At 44.2% G+C, this 20,679-nt stretch overlaps 1 protein-coding gene across 1 annotated transcript in view; it reads right to left on the minus strand.

Annotated features, from left to right (window-relative positions):
- Nucleotides 1-8,720: 8,720 nt before the first annotated feature.
- The window catches only part of Ercc4 (ERCC excision repair 4, endonuclease catalytic subunit), a 31,680-nt gene continuing 19,721 nt past the window's right edge, over nt 8,721-20,679 (minus strand). Inside the window, exons 9-11 of the mRNA XM_008829905.3 lie at nt 20,150-20,242; nt 13,895-14,007; nt 8,721-11,153 (exon numbers count right to left, since the gene is read on the minus strand). Coding sequence (XP_008828127.1) covers nt 10,420-11,153; nt 13,895-14,007; nt 20,150-20,242 — 940 coding nt within the window. The 3' untranslated portion in view covers nt 8,721-10,419. The remainder of the gene's footprint in view (nt 11,154-13,894; nt 14,008-20,149; nt 20,243-20,679) is intronic.

Below are 20,679 nucleotides of genomic sequence, written 5' to 3' on the forward strand. Positions count from 1 at the left end.
CTCACACCCTTCTCCCTTCTCTCTCTCGTTCCTCCTTCTTCCCATTGACCTCCTTCCCATTTTTTCCTTCTACTGTCATGCCATATATATTTACAGTTTAATTAAGATTATTTTTTAAAATCTAGCTGCCTCAAATGAGAAAGAATGTGGCATCTGTCTCAGTCTGGCTTGTTTGACATGATTATCTCCAGTTTCATTCACCTCCCTTAAACAGACACGATTTCTTCTTTATGGCCGAATAAACCTGCACTGTGTATCTCACCACGTTTTCTTGATCCGTTCATCCGTGGATGGGCTGATTGCAGGACTTGACTCTTGTGAATAGAGCTGCGATAAACGTGGATGTACAGGGATCTCGTGTGCTGAGTTAGGTCTGCAGGACAAGTCTTGGCAAGTCACAGATTTTCAAGAGGATCCGGAAGCAGCAGCTGGGTCCTCGGTGCAACCCCACACCCCATGTACCCCATCTTATCAATGACAAGAATGTGGCCTGAGTCACAACTTTCAGCCTATGCCCACGCTGGAGCTGTTTCGGGGATGACCCTTCCCTCAGCTGCAAACCACCCCCACAGCAGCGCTCCGGGCTGTGGGCCAACAGTCCTCAGTGGTGTGTGGATTTCGAAGGCCCAGGTCGAAAGAGCTGCAATTTTTTTTAACCAATGGCTTTGGGGCTGTGATTTCAAATTTCCCATACTCAAGTCCTGATGAGAGCGTGGGGAGGCTTCAACCAGGATGAGTGTCATGACCAAGTCCACATGAAAGAGATTTATCTGTTGTTTCAATGCATGGAAGCAAAGGGCTCCGTTTTGAGAACCAGTCACCATAGCAACCCAGCCGCCCCAGTTACAGTAAGCTCAGCACGACCAAAATAAAAATCCTCACCAAGTCTTGGGATTGGCTCCGGAGAGTCACTGATTGTCGACTTTTCAGTTTCCAGGTGACATTAGCCAGCACATTTCAATTTCATGAGCTCGTGGAAAGGGATGTCTTAAATCATAGTAATAAAGCATAAAGCTGGGTTACACTCCAAGGGGTGCTAGCCTGTTCCCTAGGCAGCTTCACACACCCACAGACCTTTCAGCCCAACAGCAGCATGGTGTGAAATAGCAGGCTTCAGAAAAGGGCGCATTGTTACTTACCCGGACTTGCCAGCTCTATCCCAGGCTGGGCGTACACACGGGAACATAAATGTTGATATTTAGAAGAGACAGCTCAAGCATGTTTTTTGTAGGTGTGAAGTTAGAAAAGCAAAACTCCGTTTTAATTTTTTCTCTACTTCCCAACCGATTTTTCTCTTTCTTTGTCTCTAGCATCTTCCTTTTCTCTCTTAAATTTTTTTTTGTTATTTTTATTTTATGTGTATGAGTATTTTGCCTGCATGTATGTAGGTGCACCATGTATGTGCAGTGCCCACAGAGCACAGAGGTCAGAAGAGGGCAGTCAGCTTCCCTGGAACTGGAGGTACAGATGATTATAAATCACCATGTGGGTGTTGGGAACCAAACCAGGGTCCCCTCCAAGAGCAGCCAGTGCTCTTTAACTGTTGAGCCATCTCTCCAGTCCCTTCCTTTTCTTAAAAATTTTTTTGTTTTACATTTATTCATTTGTGTGTGTGTGTGTGTGTGTGTGTGTGTGTGTGTGAATTTTTTGTTTTACATTTATTCATTTGTGTGTGTGTGCGTGTGTGTGTGTGTGTGTGTGTGTGTGTGTGTGTACAGCTGTGGCACACTGTGGAGGGTGGAACAACTTGCAGGAGTCAGTTCTCCCCTCCTACCATGAAAGTTCTGGGTTACTGAACTCAGGCTGACAAGCATGGCAGCAAGCACCCTTACCTGCTGAGCCAGCTTGATGGCTGAGCATCTTCCTTCTCCTAGTTGGCTTTGCTCCTTCATCTTGATCACCACTCATGAAGATCACCTTTGCACTGCTGCCTGTAGCAGTCTCTTCTTCCTGGCCCTCCTCACCCTTTTCAGGGTCTTAGTCCCTCAGAGAACAGTGTCCCCCAGGCTCCCTGTACCCACTTCCCACAGTGACCCATGTCTCTTTCTTGTTGTATCCTAAGGTGCCTAGCACTCTCTGCTAGACTCCTAGCATTGCAGGTTGTGCCTCAGAATCCAGACTTTTCTCCAGACTTGGGTTTTTGTTTTCATCATTTCTCATCATTTCCAGAGTCCAGGATTAAAACTTGGCAGAATTTAGCTTTTTCCTAGACAACTTTTCAGGCAGACTGATCCTTCTGTATGCTGTGTGTGTGTGTGTGTGTGTGTGTGTGTGTGTGTGTTCGTTCTGCATGGGTGTACTGTGCATGGCATGGGCACCTGCTTGGGAAGGCTCTTTTGTGTCTTCTTATATTGCTCTCCACATAATCGCCTTGAGGCAAGGTCTCTCACTAAACCATAAGACTCTGCAATGCTGGGGCTACAGGCATGTGCAGCCATGGGTGCTGGAAATTTGAACTCAGGTCCTCTTGCTTGTAGGGCAAGTGGTCTTACCCACTGAGCCATCTCTCCAGCCCCTGGATGCTTCTCTAATTTATGACCTTCTTTCCATTTCTGAAGCTGTCATGTGTGTTTTGGCCCTTATTACCTATTACTGAGACTGTAAAGTGACTCCCGAAACGGTCTCAACACCTAACTTCTCCCTTCTATCCAGCAAGAGGTGGTAGAGAGATGAGCTTGACAGGGGGTTGCATCTGCAAGTCTTTCCATGGTTTTGATTCCTTAATCTTTTAGAAACAGTCTTCAGTCTTTAAATATACGCAAAGTCAACTACCCAGTACACTAAGTACTCAATTAGCATTAGTTCCTATCTTTTCAAACTCAGTTTCATCTTATTTTGTTCTGTTTTGAGACAGGGTCTCATGTAGCTCAGGCTGGCCTGGAACTCACTATGTAGCTGAGGATATCCCTGAACTCCTGATCCTCCTGCTTCTACCTTCCAAGTGCTGGGATTACAGGCATGAGCCACCATGCCCAGCTTCAACTTTAAAAAAAAAAAACTATTTAGCAGAGATTCGCCTGGAATTCTTGATGTTCCTGCCTCCCGCCTCCTGAGCACTGTGGTTACAAGTGTGTACCACCAAACCTAGCTAGAATTGCTCAATGACATCCTTTTCCTTCACATTCCTGCTTTATAAGAATAAGCAATGCAGCTCCTGCAATGCAGCTCCGTGCGCTGCTCCTGCATTGCCGTTCTCAAACACTGCCATCCTATTTCCGTCTGTTCTTCCTTCTGCTAATCTGGTCAATTTGGCCAAGTGCACTACCTGCCTTTTCATCTCTCCTGTGGATCTCCTGCCACTGACGTCTTTTTGCTGTAGGACCAGGTGTGCCTCGGTGCCTGTTCTGCCACATCAATGGAATGAGAGAGCTTTGCCTTATGTAATAAAACACCTGATGCAGAACACAGCCTGCCCAGTCACTTCTCATACTGAGCAGCTCTTTCCTGAGCTGCTGCTGTGTCAACCTTCCCAGAAATAAAGTGGCACAGGGAGGCATATCCCTTGCTCAGTGAAAGGTGCTGACACTGATTCTGGAACTCAAAACGATAGGAAAGGGGTCCCAAGTGTCACCTCAGATAGGCTGGGCCACCATTTCATGAACCCTAGCTTGTTTACCATTTAAGGCTCTTAAATTTTTATTTACTTATTTGCTGTGTGTATGTGTTTGTGTATGTATAAGCTTGTGTGTGCACATGTACTTCTGTGTAGGCACGAGCAAAGCACAGTCAGCATGAAGTAAACTTGTAGGAAGGAGCTGGTTCTCTCCTTCCACCATGTGGATCTTAGGATTGAACACAGGTCATTAGATGGTTTGGTGGCAAGGGCAGTTAGCTGTTGAGTCTCCTCCCTGGCCCTTCTGGACCATTGTGGGGAGTCCCAGGGAACCTCTTTGTCTGACAGCATAAGTGGGTTTTGTTTACCCTCTAGGCATAGACCTGGGGATAGCTGCAGTTCTCATTACTCACAAGTCAGTCTCTTTAACTTGGGGAGTCAAGGGCTTCATAGAAAGGTGCTCAGGTCAAAGTGGAGTTTTTGCAAAGAGAATGAATCCAGACTCCACTGAGCCACATGCAATGAGCACCACACAGCACTTAAAACGGACTTCAGCTCATAAAGGGAGCATCAGCTCAGGTTTTAATATGTTAGCAGTTTAGTGCCAAATTATACTTCTTAGATGTTGAAGATTATGTCCTAAAATCAGAAAGGGGACTATTTGTGAGGAGGAAGGGGACCCAGAAGGAGGAGAGCCCAGCATGGGGGCATGAGGATGTCATAGTGAAGCATTATTCTGCATGATAATTACAGAATGAATAAAAAATACATATCCACTCACAGCATATGTGTTTGCATCCTCTTTTTAAAAAAATGAAGTGTAACTTTCTTATGTATGAGGCTGGAAATCAGTTTTATCATTGTATGAGAGACCAAGGCACAGTACCATTGCAAAGCATATTTTTCAAAAAAGTCAGAACTACAACTTTTATAGAAAAGAAAAAAACAGAAGCCCAAGATTTTCTACAAGATAACTGTGTGTTGGGGTGTGTATGTATATATGGTATGTATATGTGTATGTGAGTGTGGTATGTGTGTGGTATGCATGTGTGTATGTATATGCCTGTGTATGTTGTATGTGCGTGTGCATGCATGTGATGCGCACGTGTATGGTGTGATGTGCATGCATGTGCATGTTGTGATGGGCATGTGTGTATGGTATGAGTACATGCATGTACATGCGTGTATGGTATGTGTACATGTATGTGCATGCTGTGTGTGCACATACATGTGAATATATGTTGTGTGTGGTGGGTGATGTGCATGTGTGTATGGTGTGTGTATATATGTTGCATGCCTGTGTGCATGTGTGGTTAATGTGGGAGCACATGCCTATGACACAAATGTAGAAGGCAGAGGACACATAGGATGTCTTCCCCTATTGCTCTCTACATTATATTATTACTATTATTATTATTGTTGTTATTATTATTTTTAAGCACTGAGGACTGAATCCAGGGCCTAGCGCTCTAGCACTGAGCTAAATCTCCAATCCTTTACCTTAGTTTTTGAGACACGGTGTCTCATGAAGCTGAAGCTTACTAGTTCTGGTAGGCTGGCTGACTAGTGAGCTCCCAAGATCCTACTGTCTCCACTTCCACACTGAAGGTACATGCACACATTCATGCCCAGCTTTGACATGCATGCTGGGAATTTGAACTCAGGTCCTCTTGCTGGCATGGCAAATGCTCTCATTCACTAAAGCCATCTCCCCAGCCCCGGTTTTTATGTGACTTGAATTAATGAGGAAAGCATGAAGCTGTGAAGACTCATTTAGAAACAAATCAAGGAGCTGGGGATTTATGCAGCTGGCCTGTCAAAGGCATGCAGAAATAAACGCATCACAGGCAATGACCTTTGCAGCGTTCCTGGGCAGGAATCACTCATACTGCCATGACTTTTCTACAAGTTAACCTCTCTGCATGTGCAGCCCAGGCTGGCCATCCTCCTGCCTCAGCTCCACAGTGCTGGTGGTGTTGGATTATATGGAAGCACCCCCACATTTAGAAAAACCTCTATTTGAAAAAAAAAAATTCTGCAGAACAGCCTTCCTGATGAGGCAGCTGAGGGTACTCAGCCCTAGAAAGTCAGAGGGAGCAGGATGCTCTGCATAGAAATGGGTCTCACTACTCTTTGACCCATCACCCAGCTCTGCACACTCGATCTTTGCACTATTAGCTGAGGAAAGAAACGAGTCCATCTGCTTTTCCCTTTATCGTTTTTGGAGCTATGGATGTGAACATGGACAGACACACACTCATCTTCCATAACCTGTCCCTTCCTAGACCAGCCCCCAACTCCCTGTTTCATGATGGGCTCTGAAGTCAAACCATGGTCTCATGAATAACTCCTGGATGACCTTGGACAAACTGCTTACGCACTCCAGCCTCAGCTTCTTCCCTGTGAAAGAGGGCTAAACAAGGATACCATCACGACTCAGTGGTGGGGGTTAAATGATAAGGATTAAATGAGATAATGTAGAAGTGCTCAATAAACACAGTACTGTTGCTAAGAAAAGGTTCGTCAATTTGCCAGTCTTTATTTAGACAGTAGAACACTGAAAAATAACCAGTCTCACAGGCCATTAAAAAGGGCTACACATCCACGTTTAAAGCAGAGGCAAGAAGGAAATCACCATGACGACCAACTCGGAGACTAATAATTAAACTTGTTTAAGAAATTACAACAAATTCCAGATGTATCAAAAGGACAATTTACTTCTTCCAACTTTTGTGTTAAAAGGAACAAAAATACACGTGGCAGGAAACGGCCCTTTTGTTTCAATGCCTGGGCCCGGGACTCACCATGTACTTGTTATCAGCACATCGATACTTCCAAAGGAAAACTGCATCCCCCCCTTCCTTAAGGAAACAACACAGAATGTAAAGGGAAAAGCAACCAAGAAAAAACATGGAGGATGGAGAACGTGGGTGACCAGGGAGGCAGAGAGCAGCAGCAGGGACTCTGACAGCTTTTCTCATTTATTCTGCTTAATGAAAAACTCATTCTTGAAATTTAAATACTTACTGACATTGCTATTTTTGCTTTGCCTATGAAACGACTGAAGATATCAAATAGACAGCACACCTATTACAGATAGACATATTTCATTTTTACCTCCTTCCTGCCCATCTAAATATTGGTTTACACAATCATAAATACACAAAACAAACCAAACAACCCCCAAGCCCTCCAACAGCACAGCCATACAGGTCACCAGTTACCTGTTGATAAAGATGGGCAATTAAACGCTGAAGTTCAGAATGGGACAGGAAGTAGCTCCACGTGAAGATGAGAGGAAAATAATACAGGAAAGTGACAATTCATGTCAAAGACTAGCTATGTTTATAGAAGAATTTTCCTAAAATTCTTCTAATAGGACTTTACTAAGTTAAATTATAGAGAATTTCCCTAAGGAAGTTCTCTGAAGCAAAGTGAAATTAAATTCCGCGGGAAAAACAAAAGCAAATGCCAGTTTGTGACACCTGTTCCCCACCCCACCCAACTTCCTCAAGCCAGAGCCCTTTATCAACACTGAGCACCTGCATCTCAAAGCACTCAAATCCAGACTTCACCCTTTAGGACCTGATGGGCGGGGTGGATGAGATGATCATTTCCAGTCTCTTGAGAGCTGGGGACTCACATCCCAGAAGCACTCAAGCAGGCCTACAGTCTACTGAGCACTCACCAAAGGGACAGTCATTACTGCCGAGCACAGTGCTGATGGCCACTATTAAGCACAATTAGCTCCTTGTAGACTTTTAAGAAATATTGAAAGGCTCTAGAATTTAAGCAAGCAAATTGGAGGATAATTTCTCATGACAATTTTTATGTTCAAATTTGTATGCAAACCACTTGTAAAATAAATAATGTTGACCTAGCTTTTAAAGGTTCTTAAAAAAGCTACCCAGGCACTCATCAGTAAATTGGATACTTAGGACTTTGAATAAAAAAACAAAGGTAGCAAGTGCCGCAAGCAAATAAAGTCAGACTTTAATCCTGCAGCTTCATTCATGACCAGTTTAGATTCTTAGATTGTAAAAATGTGTAAATAAAAACCTGAAAAAAGTAAACAGTTGATGGATACACTGAAGGCTTTCCACAACTGGAAATACAAAAAACAGTCTGTGGAGGAAGAGGCAGTGAGTCTGTCTCCTGAAATGACCGTTTAGAGTCCATTAGAAATGATCAGTCATGTCCAAGCACATCCGAGATGGTGTGCCTGCTCTCACGTCCCACAGGCAGCATGGCAAACAGCTCTGTGGGAGCTGAGGGATATTGGAAGTCAGCATGTTGAAGATTTAGCTCTGCTGCACTAGATAACACAGGATGTTTAAAATTATGGCTTAGGGAAGAGCTTAGTTTTGGAAACTTAATGTGGAATGAAACTTCCATCACAGCTCCTGCTATGCCAAGATTTTTGTTTTTGTAACAAAACAACAACAAAAAAAGGGAGGCGGAATTACACCAAAGTAACTGTATACCACAGGCAGAAGCAGCATGTCCATTTTAATATGCTATGAACCACTAATGAACTCTTCAGTAAAACAAGAATGTGAATGTTAACATCAATCATTCAAGAGTTCTGTGTTCCATTCTAGAAATATATATATATATACACATACATATATATAGATATGTATTGTAGAACAGGAACAAGTTAGTAGATCCTTTTCACAGCAAACATGGACTTTGAGCTGGGAAGCGGCTGACACTGCACATCCAGATCTTAAATGAGGGACATAACGTGATGGAAGCTCTGCTACCTGCAGGTTATAACCCTGTTGTCACTGCTTGTCCTCAGTAGGGACTCTGTCTCCTAGATGAACATGCAGGGAAACCCTGCTCTTCCCTTGTTTAATACTTTTAGAGTCTTGTGCTCATACTGTGCATGCAGACCACCAGCTATCATGAGTCAAATGAATGAGTTGGAAATAAAGTTGAAATAATGGCTTCAGAAGTATAAATATCTTGAATGAAATGCAAGCTTTTCCATTCACCACCAGGTGAACATGGGCAAGTTTTTAATTTCTCCTAAATCTCAATTCCCTTATTGTAAAATGCAAATCAACCACCTCTCTTTTATGGTAAATTGTGAATTAAAAAACAAAACAAAACAGATAAGACAAGCACTCAGGTAAATGGCAGCTATAATTATCGAAAAACTAGCAGTTCAAATCTTTATCCCATCTTAATTTTTTATCTTAACCCCATTTTCTATATCACCATATAAAACTCTATGATAACTCAGTGGTTCTTAACACCCTCAATTCATTTCTGAAGTACCCTTGTAGAGAATGCAGGATCCCTCTACTCCCATCAGTCTTCCATAACCAAATAAGAAACCAACAAAGGACTAGAAATATTTGAGGACACAAATGTATCTGTACCGAACATTATTTTTGTCATTATTGCCTACACAATGCAGAGTAGCACATCACTTTCATGGCATCAGTCCATCTAGAGACAGTCTGAAGTCAAAAGGAGGCTGGGCAGAGGTCACAAGCAAATACTATGCTGTTTTATATAAGACTGTGGCATCCATAGACTTTGCTACCATTGGAGGGTCCTGGGATCAATCCCCCCATGGATACTGAGGGACAACTGTACTGTTAATTACCAATAAATCAAGATGCCAACAGGAAATGTTGAAAGTGCTTTTGCAAAAGTTGAAGATGACATTTTGCTACTGGGTCCACTTTCTACCAGTTCAGCATGACACACCAAAGGACAGCTGATGGGATGGGACACTCAACTGTGTAGTGAGGCTGGAGAATTGTCTGTATCAGCTCTTGAGGTAGGAAATGTACTGCTCATTACTAAACACATGAATAGCTAAAATTAATATTTATATATCACAGTTTAAAAATGTGATGAAGATGCTATGAATCACTTGCATTAATTTCAGCGAAAAGCCACCTAAATCAACCATGAGATCAGTTCACGGGTTTGTAAGTATCTAAGTATTTCTTCTGAATTTTTATGTGTTCTGTGTCAATCTATGTATGTACAATTCTTTAACTGGAAAGGGGGAAACTGAAACCTAGAAAGCATGTGGGCCCCTCCTTTGCTCACAATGAATCCTCACCAGGGAAAGAGATGTGGTGAGCACAGGGACATGGGCAGTGGACAGAGAGGGCAGCGTGCTTCAGGGTGCTGGTGGTGTCTAACACCAGGGAAGAGTGCTGGGGCAGGGGGATGTCTGGGGATTTTGGAGGTGTAACAGTGTAAAAACTGAGACTCCTCCATCACATCATCAAATCTTGTAGATCATCAATTCATTTATGTGTTTAAAAACATTGGTTTGGAACAATCAAGTTACAACATGCTATGTACATGTATGCAATCAGGAGACTAGTTGACCAGTTCTGGAGGAAATGTCTCAAATTAGTAGCAGGGCATCCCTGTGAGTTAGAGATGAAGCTGAGGAACATGGGTGGAGGAAGCTGGTAAGGAACACAGATCTCCCTTCTCAGGGTCCATGGGGCCCTGTGGAGATAGCAGTATGGTCTCCACAGTGTGTTTTAGTGTGTTTTACCAGGCCATGTGGCAAACACGACCTTCTGCTTCCTTTGTGGGGGCCTGCAATATACACTGGCAGCTCTGCCTCATCCTACATCACCTTATTTAAAAATGGATACAGAAAGCCTGGCACAGAGGGGAGGGAGCAGGCCAGGAAAGGCAGGAAGACACCTCAGCACGACTGGGGAAGGAATCCAGGCTTCTGGCCCAAGACCTTGGAGACACAATGCACAATCCTTAAAAAGCATCAGGAAAGAACTGCTGTGCAAATAAATAAATAAGGGCCCCCTGTGGCTGACAAAGGGCAGCTGAGATGCTGGGCCAGAGGGAGGGCCAGGTGCTGGTCACTTTCTCATTTTCCCAGTAGACACCACGTCTGCGTAGGAGGAGTGAAGGAAGTCATGGAGCTGCTTGGCGTTTCCCGCGTGCCCCAGGATGCTTGTGAGCTGCTCCTGCGACAGCGTGGCCAACTCTGCGATGTTCTTCACGTGGTTCATCAAGGAACGGCAGTTTTTGGCGTTGACCCCTGGCATTTTTAACAAGAAGTCTTGGGGCCCGGGGTTGTACTTCTCCGACTCGGGGAGGGCTTCTGAGTCTGCTGTGATGGCCATGGCCGTGGCCGCGTCGGGCTGGGGCTTGTTCTGCTTGAGCTCCTCAAACAGCTCTGCGGTGGCGTGGGGAGATGGACACCAGAGGAGCCGGAGCCTGGGGAAGTGGAGCGTGAGGAGCGTGAGCTTAGAGCTGATGTCGCTGCTGGAAATCTCCTGGAATAAGGCACCGCGGGGCGTGAGTGAGAAGGGCTTGCTGGGGTCGAACTCGATGAGGAGCACGGGCCGCTGGTAGTAGCGGGCCATGGACACGCACTGGCTGTACAGCCGGCCGTTGTTGAGGGAGCCGATCAGGTCACTGATGCTCTTGCGCTCCACGCACATCTCGGGTGTCAGGATGTAATCTCCCACTTCCAGAGTCACCGGCTCTATGTCAATGCCCCGGCGGTGGATCAGGGACGGGAGCTCGCTTCGAAACTCACGCATGTCCACCACGATGCTCTGCTGTGTTCCATTCTGTTCCTGGCCACCTATTTTTTTTTTTTAAAGTGGTATTTTAAGTTATGTCGCTGAGGAAGAAGGCTCAAGGATGAACTATGAATAGGTTCAAAATCTATGCCTCTGTTTTTAACCTTGGATGGATGGTTATGTAGTACTGTGTGGTATTATTCCACACTTTTCTATTGTTTCAAAAAATATTTGGAAGGAAAGCTGAGGTAGTTTTCCCTAAAGTAAACAGAGCTAACAGGGAAACTGGAATCTGCTGGCAGTGGGGGACTTGCAGTGACTCACAAACACCAACACCTGTGCTCTGCCCTGCCCTCTGGTTCCTGCACACTGGTACTGGGCACAGAATCTCCAGGTTCTAGAGAAAGCCTGATATGCAGTAGGGGCTGGTGGAATGACCTCAGTGGACTCAGGGATGGGGAAAGGGAAGAGGCAGGAAGAGCAGCTTCTCGCACTCTAAGGTGCACACCTGGGGTCATGCTAGGAAGCAGGCTCTGTATTCAGCAGGTCTGGGATTGAAGGCTCTGAGACTGCATTTCCAACAAAATCCCAGGGGAGATAATGGTGCTGTTTTAAGGACAACTTCGTGCGTGTGGGCGTGATGAGTCTATGTGTACATGTGGAGGCCAGAGAAGGAAGGACAGCTGCTGTCCTGCTCTATCACTCTCTACCTTATTCCCTTGAAACAGGGTCTCAATGAATCTGGAGCTAGGCTGACAGCCAGCAAGTCCCAGCAATCCTCCTGTCTGCCACAGCACTGAAGTTATAGACACTTTCAGCCATGCCTGGCTTTTTAAAGCCAGTGCTGGGACTCTGAACTCAGGTTCACATGGTTGTGCAGCAAATGCTCTGAGCCACTGATCATCTTCTCAGCCTCAACAACAACATTTTCAAGTGTCAAAGGCTACTGTAGGCAGAATTATGCCCCACTCAGAGATGCCAGTTCCCCAATTCTGTATGGCAGGGTTACCTGACATGGTAAGCAAGGCCTTTGCCAATGGGACTCGGGTAAACATTCTGAGGTCAGGTTATCCTGGACCATCTGATGCTATGGCTTGGATATGAAATGTTCCAAAAACTTCATGTGCTCAACCACAGCTTGGTCTTGCAAATGTACTGAGGTGACTGGGCCATGAGGGCTCTGACCTCATCAATGATTACATCACAGATGAAGCTATAGCTGTCCTTTACTGGGAGATAGAGCCTAGTTAAGGAAGTAGACCATGGCGGGGGACACTGAAGACTGTGCTGCCTACCCTTTTCTTGCTGGCTGCACAGCTTTCATCTCCATATTGAGCGAGTGCTCTCCTCACTCAAGTTTGTGTTACAGTAGCAATAGGAAATTCACAGAGGCTTCTGTGTGGTACCGAACGCTTGACTCTCTTTCCTTCTACACCGTCTTATGTAGTTTTTCATGCAACGTCACCAGCCTAGCTGAGCTGAGAGTCTACTTCAAAAAGGCACAGATGTTCTGAAGCACTGTCTCCAGGGTATGGTCCAAGGACCTTCTCCACCAGATGCCCTTGAGATGCTGACCCTTGCTTACACCCACCAAAGCAGAATTTCTAAGTTTGAAGCCTGAAAAATTACAGTTTCAACAAGCATCTCAGGTTATGTTTTCTTTAATTATATGTGTGTCTGTATTTGTGTCTGTGCACACGCACATGCATGCACCATAGCGCATGAATGGAGGTCAGAGGACAACTCTTGGGAGTTAGTTCTCTCCTGCCACTTTGTGGGATCTGGGCATTGGACTCAAGACATCAAGCCTGCATAGAAGTGCCTCTAACTATGGAGCCATCTTGCCAGGCCCTATCTTGCCAGCACCTGCCAAAATACCTGATAAAACAACTTAAGGAGGAAGGATTTATTTTGGCTCATAGTTTCAGAGGTCTCATTCCATGGCTAGCTTCATTGCTTCAGAGTCTGCAATGAGACAGAGCATCACAGGGAAGGGAGGGGGGATGAAAGCTGCTCTCCTGAAGGTCACTAAAATTCCCAGGCCCAGTGCTCTAAGAGTACGTGATCCCATCAGGGGCTAAATCAACTCAGTCTAATTATTTCTCTCATGTTACTTGGTTGATAGCAGATGTTGGCCTCTATGGGAGACTAGGACTCTGGGGAGTTGGAAATGGTTCCTTCTGGATCAGGGTGCACTTGGAATCCAGCAGGTCTTGGTGGCATGCAAGTTGGAATGCTACACAGCAGTGAGACTGCCAGACACCTGGGATCTGGACAGACACCAAGAAGCAGCAAACACATGCAGAACACGGAGGACATGCACCTGCCCTAAATAAGTTCCACCTATGCACAAACCTGAGCGAGCAGTGGAAAGGGAAGCTACCTGCAGCTACTCCAGGAGCCAAAGTGGCTCCTGGGGCAAGATAAGAAATTAGCCAGCTTCATCAGTGCGTCTTCAGTAAAGTACATCTGGAGACTCGACCAGACAATTACAGCCCAGCAATGGAACATAACTCATTCATTCTAAGCTGGGGTGCTTAGAATTCACAGATGACACTGCCTCTTCCTTCAGTGGAGACTGGTGAGTAAATGGCAGAGCTGAGGTTATAGTTTGGGGGCAGACTTTAGAGTTCCCTTCCTAACTGATTTCTGTTTCTTTGGTTTAGTACATGCTCTTAATAGCTGAACCACTTCTCCAGTCCCTGATTTTTGTTTTTAAGTTTGTTTAGAAAAAAGTAACTCTGGGGGCCTCACAGCCTCCTCTACAGGTGACAGGGGTGCTGGGCCCCCAGGTAGGACTCACCGGCTTTGCGTGTGTCTGCAGGAGTGTTTGTGGATGTTGTGCCTCTTGCTAAGTCCAGGTTGGTCTCATCTCTGCCTTCTCGTTCTTCAGGGACAACCATGCTAGCCTTTTCCCTAGGAGAGCAAACATCTTACATACAGCCTGATTTTAACATTCTAGACTTTAATCTTCTGAAAGGCCTAGTACGTAAAATGGTCTACATGCTGGTAGTGGTGGTACATGCCCATAATCCCAGCACCTGGGAGACTGAGGCAGGAGGATCACCTATGCCACATGACTGTAGTGGGAAAAGGAATATATTAGAAATAAATATTTAAAGACAGGAAGAATTAAAGCAGGGTGTATCTAGTCTGGGCCCTGTTTCCTGATCCTCCAGAGTTAAAATGAAAAGCTCTTTTTAGTATATATTTAAAGGCAGAAGCATGTAAAAAAGTTCTTACTGAGATTATTTGAGACTGTTGTAAGGCTATTATGTTAATTTTATTTAAAGACAAATTAGTTATAGTCAAATATTTTTCAGGGTTATCATAAAGAGGGAGGGTTAAAGGTTGATGATTAAAACGAAAACACAGATATGATAGAACATTGATTGAAAAATCTCCAGGTGGGAGGTCCCGTTGAATGCCTTCAGTTTTAAAGGAAAACAAAGGTTAATACAAGAAGTCAAATTTCTGTCAGGGATTAAAACAGAACCAACATCCTGAGAAACACCTGGGAGCCACAGTCACTACTCGTTCGTGCATTTGCTTAGAAGCATTTATGGAGAGTTCCATGTGTTCTGGATATAAACGTGATCATTGGGCCTGTGAGATGGCTCAGTGGGTAAAAGTACTTGCCACCAGCCTGATGACCCAACATGGTGGAACGAGAACTGACTTCCTTTGTCCTCTGACCTCTCACGTGTGTGCATGCTCTCTCTCTCTCTCTCTCCCCCCCTCCCCCTCTCTCAATAAATAAATATACATAAATAAACATAATATGAATTTTTAAAAATAATGATACGATACTTCTACCTTTGAGGAAGCTCAGTAGGGGTCTCATCCCTGGGCAGTCCGGAGGCCCATGCCATTCTAGCTAAGAGCTACAAATCATCAAGGTAAGTCTCTCAATAATCACAGAGTAAGCTGGTTGTGCTGCAGTTTTACTTTCGAACCATCAGGTTTGTTATACTTAATTCACAAGGCTGCAGCTACCATGTGTCTCATCTGTGCCTACTGCGACAGGAAAAATGTCGGTCCTCTTCCTCCTTGGGCTTGCAGTGGAGTTAAAGAAACAAGGCAATTGTGAACAAACACACAGGACAGAACTGCAGTGAGAGACTGGGGAAGGGAAGACAGGAAGACAGGAGGAACCATCAAGAGGAACTAATTTCTGCAAGGATAGAACAAGGATTTCCTTATGAAGGAGATGAAATCAGAAGGACCAAGTCTTTAGCCACTCTGCATACATGATGCTTTAGAGCAGGATTCCACTTAAGATACTATGAAAGAAGAGAAGTTACAATTTGTGTGTGCACATGTGTGCCAAAACTCAAACCCGGGACCTCTGGCATGCCAGATAGGCAATCTACCATCTAGAAACTGTTAACTTTAAATTCTACACTGTGTGAAGCAACCTACAAGTGTAGCGCTGTTAGAGCAGATCACAGGGATGGACAAGGGCTCTGGTTGTTTTCCTCAGCATCCTGAAGGGCAGGATCAACGGCTCTGTGTTGAAAACTCCTGCCTGGCAGTGGCGCTGGCAATGCTCCCCAGATGTACCCAAGGCACCCTAGTTGGGACAAAGAGCAAACCATCCAAGAGCACTGCTGCTTCTCAATTTGTTTTTCTCTAACATGCTTGTTTCTTCTCTATTTTCTACCTATTTCACCCATGGGCCATCCCAGCTTCCCCATCAGTCTGCATCTGTGAAGGATGGAACAGCAGAGTCAGGAGTGGAAAGCCTGGCTCCTCAGTGCGCAATCTGAAGCCACGCACAGGTGGTGTGACCTTGAGTTGTTCAGTGGCTTCCTGTCTCATGTTTTTCATCTCTAAAATGGAGATGATATAAAATCTACCTCGAAAGACTGTCATGAGGATTACAAGACACACATAGGCAGTTGGAGCAGTGCCTGCATCCAAACCGCTGCATAATATTAGTTGTTATTACTACCAGACCACCCCTGCCCCGACTATCCAGGATTATATTAAAAAGTTCAAGATTTTGCTTTCAAAAGTTTCCACCTATTTCAATTTCAGAGAAAAGACACATTCCATAAATAAAATGTGGACTATAAAGAAAACAAGTCTGCCTAACCAAATTAACACTAAGTTCTCAGCATTAGAAATATCTAGTCCCTTGCTTTTACCAGTTAAGGTAACTGTCGAAATTATTCTATGTGACAGACACAAAATAATTAAAAAACCCCACATTTCTATTTCTGCTTAATCATACCCTCAAATACTGAGGCTTTCTATTTTTGCTTTAATATTTTCAGTGATTGTTTATTTCCTTAAGACGTAGCTCAGGTTTGCCCTCAAAGTTGCAATCAGTGGTGTCTGAACAGCTTCTATAACACGGTGATGTAGGAAGGAGGTGCTCTGGAAGAAGTCTCTTCACATGGCTTAATTTGATTTTCTAGCAGCAAAAATCTCAAGTAACTTTACCCTTCCCTTTGTGGGTGGGTGACTGACTCAAGAGGACGTGCTGACTGTCCACCCAGGGAGCATTTTATTCCCATTCTGCAGCAATGAGAGCTGTTTTCTCTTCACGTTTTTCCTGTAATCTACTGATCTCCAATCCGGCTAAGCAGTCCTTGTTGGCTTCCAGTCTACCTGGCTCATTCCTCTCTGGTTGTTGAAACAGCAGCCCGGCTTTTGTCTTAGGACATCACCCATGGAGGTCTTGGCAAATGCCCCTTATCTTAATCTCATAGTAAATTTTTCCCTACCCTTAGGCGTAGTCCAAATGCCTTTTGGCCATGTACCCCAAACATTGCTTTGTTTTTTTTAAAAACAAACACCACTCAAATTCCCCCAGTCTTCTGGGAAAGTTAGTATCTTCGGACTCTAAACAGTATAACAATCTGATTACTGTGTCAAGTGGAAGATCCTATCAATAATAAGAGGCAATCACCACTGAGTTTAGGAAAAAAAAAAAAAAAAGAGGCCAGAATTTTAGGTAAAATTCCATTAAAATGGATGTGTATTTCTTTGTAGGGGCTGGGGACTGAACCTAGAATACACACATGTTCTGAAGGTCCTCCAGCAATGAGCTATACCTCCTCTACAAACCAGGAGTGCTCCACAGTACTCTACTGCACAGTATTATACAGGAGGGCTCCACAATACTATACTGCTATCTATTCCAGGTCCCCTTTCTTAATGAGAACCCCCCCTCACCCCCTATATCCCATGGAATAGAGAAGAGGCAGCTGAGTCATAAAAGTCTAGAGCACAAAGCTCACCGTCTCAGGTGACACCCTTCTCACGGTTTACCAACTCCTCTGTGACAACACGGTGTGGGAAAGGGTTAGCTGAGCAGACTGCAGTTGTTCAAGCTCTGCACATTGCCAAGAAAGGTCTGTTTGCGGAACTAGGCCATGGCCAGCTCCAGAGGGATGAGCTATGAGCCTGTGAATACTCTGCTGCTAGGAGGGTTTTGGTGTGCCTGAGGCTTTGAGCTTGATCAGCTTATGCTAACAGTGTGTGGTGAACACCTGATTTTGCTCTGGCAGGGCTGCTGGAGTCAGTCATGTGGGTGCTCTGTATCTATGTGACTGAACCTCAGTGAAAACTGTGGACATCAAGGCTTGGGTGAGTTCCTCTGTTGTCGGCGTTCTGTGAGTGCTAAGGCACGTGGCTGGTGGGAGTTAAGTGCATTTCTATGATTCTACCCAGGTAGGCCATCTGGAAGCTTACACCTGCTTTTCCTGTACTTCTTCCTTCCCTGGGCCTTTTCCCTTTCTGATTTTAATGTGTGTTGTTTTGCTAATAAACCACAATTCTTTCCAATTCACTTGAATCCTTCCAAGAAGATCACTAAGATAGGTCTTAAGGATCCCCTGACATATGAAAACCAACAACTTAATTAGAATTCTTTAGTTCTAGTTGTTCATTGTAATTTGGTGATGATTACTTTAATCAGGGAAAAGTTTAAAGATGATTTAAAAATGCTGGAAAAATAGTTTCTTCTTCTGGGAAGTTCTGGCCCACACCTAGAGTCACTGCTTCTCTGACACTATCTCATAAGTGTCTCTTCCATCTGTCCCCTTGTCTCCATTAACCTAATCTTAGCTGCCACCGTCTCCCACTGGACAACTGCATCTCCTAGTTTCCTTGTCAGAGAAAGCCTTTAAAAGTATACTTATGCCACATCCCCACTTAGAATGCATGCGGTGCTGCCTCAGAATTCTAAAGGCTCATGGGGCCTCCCACACCTCTGGACCCTTTTCCACCCCATCTGCCTGCAGTTCCCATAAGTTTTTCAACTACATAAAGCTGTTCCCTACTGTTTAGCCCTCTCCTACTGTACACCTTGTTCCTTCCCTTTTGCAGTCAGCAGCACTCTGCCCGCTGTTTATAGCATTTAAAGTCATTAGAACCTTGGTCTAAAGGCTATGCTTTGGGAAGGAAAGGGCTTTTCTGTACCACACTGACCACAACACTTTAATATTAGCACTGGGCCTGGTATGTACTAGATGCTCAGTATCTCATCACTGTTAGAAACTTGGGGGCTGAAGGTCTAGAAGACGATTATGCTAATTGGCTCATTATAACACTGATTCTGAAATATTTTATATATATATATACATACAATACACAATATAAGTAATCGCACAGAGCAAATTGGTAGAGAATCCATTTCCATAGGCTGAGAGAACTAACAACACTATGGTTCTGGGCGATATGAAGGGTGGGTACTGTCCACATACCATGGTGAACCCCTTCAGAGGGACCCAAGACCTATTTCTATAAAGTTCTATTCTGGACTAACCTGGGTAGACATATACTTCACACATATGCTAAGCATCCACAGCCAGCCCAGTAGGATGGCTGTTCACTCTGAGATTCTGTTTAGCTCTGCGCCTGGCTGGCTGCCACTGTACATTACCTAAATCCAAGGCACGGAAAGGCAGTGTTGGAGACCCAGCTATGCCCAGTGCAGGCCATCTTTTTCTCTGGTCTAGGCTCTCTCTGGCTTAGTTCCATGAGGCCTGGTGTAGCCCTACATTCTAAGGCCCCTTGTATCATCTGGTCCACTGTCCAGGAGCACTGCAATCTCCCTGACTCCTCCTGTGAGTGGCCATCAGATTTCTTGGATGCTTTTAGGGGTCAGAGGCAGACAGCCAGTTTGGGACCAGCTCATAAGCAGAGTCCTTTTCTTAAACTGATGGGAAATGTGATAGATATCCATTCTCAAAAACATATACATATGTTCAGAAAAGCAGTACACCTTTAAAACTACTATCCTACAGTGATTCTAGTGAAGATGTTGGAACTGGGGGTTGTGGGAGAGGAATAAAAGTATTTCTTGGTAAAGTAGCCACCCATCTACCGATAAGAGATTTTATGAGGGGGGAAGTTTTTTAAAAGGGTGGACTCTTGTGTACAAGGTACAGAGGAGGTGGTTTAAGAATTTGTCTCTTAGAGAAGTGGTTTTGTTGTATGTCTGCTGTTGTATATGATATTTTTTTCATAAACAAAGAGCAGTTTCCCTTATCACATTTCTGATACAGGCTGGGCATCCGTAATCTGAAAATCTAAAATTCAAAATGCTACAAAATCTAAACCTTTTGACTTGCCAACATGATAAAACACATGGAAAAATTCCACACCTGACCTTGTAATGAATGGGTTATATCTTATATGCAGGTGCAGTAACAAGATGAAGCCAGTGACCTTCAGGTCATGTGTGTAAGAAATTTAAATGAATTTCATGTTTATAACTGGGTCCCATCACTAGCATATCTTATCACATATACAAAAGTATTACAAAAAAAAATCTGAAATTTGAAACATTTTGTTTTCAAGATTCCAGGTAAGGGATAAAACCTGAACTCTACTAACTAAAGCCCTATCCAACAACCAGAGGTGTCAGGAGAGCGGGAGAGAGATTAAAAAGGAAGCATGTAGGAGGCATGTCCCAGGAATGATTGGTCCCCTCCCATCTTCCTCCCCTCTCTTCCTGAGGCAGTCAGATATGCCTCCCACAAGGGAAGCCTCTGGCCTTGAAAGGCCTTTCGTGAGCCTTTCACGCTGACCACCTCTGTCTCACCTTATGAGTTTTTCAAAAGCTTCCTTTTCTTTCCGCAGAGCAGTCAGATAGCGCTGTTCTTCCGTGGAACCTCCATATATTAGAAAGTAAACCCTGCAGGTTAAGACAGAACTCTTTTAGATTGCAAAAATGTAATTTTTAATCCCTGGGAGGGTACCACAGAGCATTTGAAGTCAGCAGCCTCGAATGCTCAAGTAACAAATATTTGACTAAGAATAAAATGTTCCACTCACTGCACAATTACTCAAACTGAGCTGCTTAAACCCCACCTGGCAAAGGTCTTGTTACCGAATGAGGTTTCTTTTTCTTTTCAATAAAAGGAGGAACAGAGTTTAGGTAAATACTGAAATATAACTAGAGGGATAGAATAAGTCTTCCCTCATAACCATAAACAAATAAAAAATACAAAATCTCTTAGAGGCTTCTTTTTTCCTTTTTTTCTTTGCACCTCTGCCAAAGAATCATTTAAAAGTTGGATAGTAGTCATTAGAACCAGCTTATGAAAGTTCAATGTCAGTCTAAAATGAACA

Source organism: Nannospalax galili, unplaced genomic scaffold, assembly GCF_000622305.1.
Source record: "Nannospalax galili isolate Female #2095 unplaced genomic scaffold, S.galili_v1.0 scaffold32, whole genome shotgun sequence".
NCBI classification, from domain to species: Eukaryota; Metazoa; Chordata; class Mammalia; order Rodentia; family Spalacidae; genus Nannospalax; species Nannospalax galili.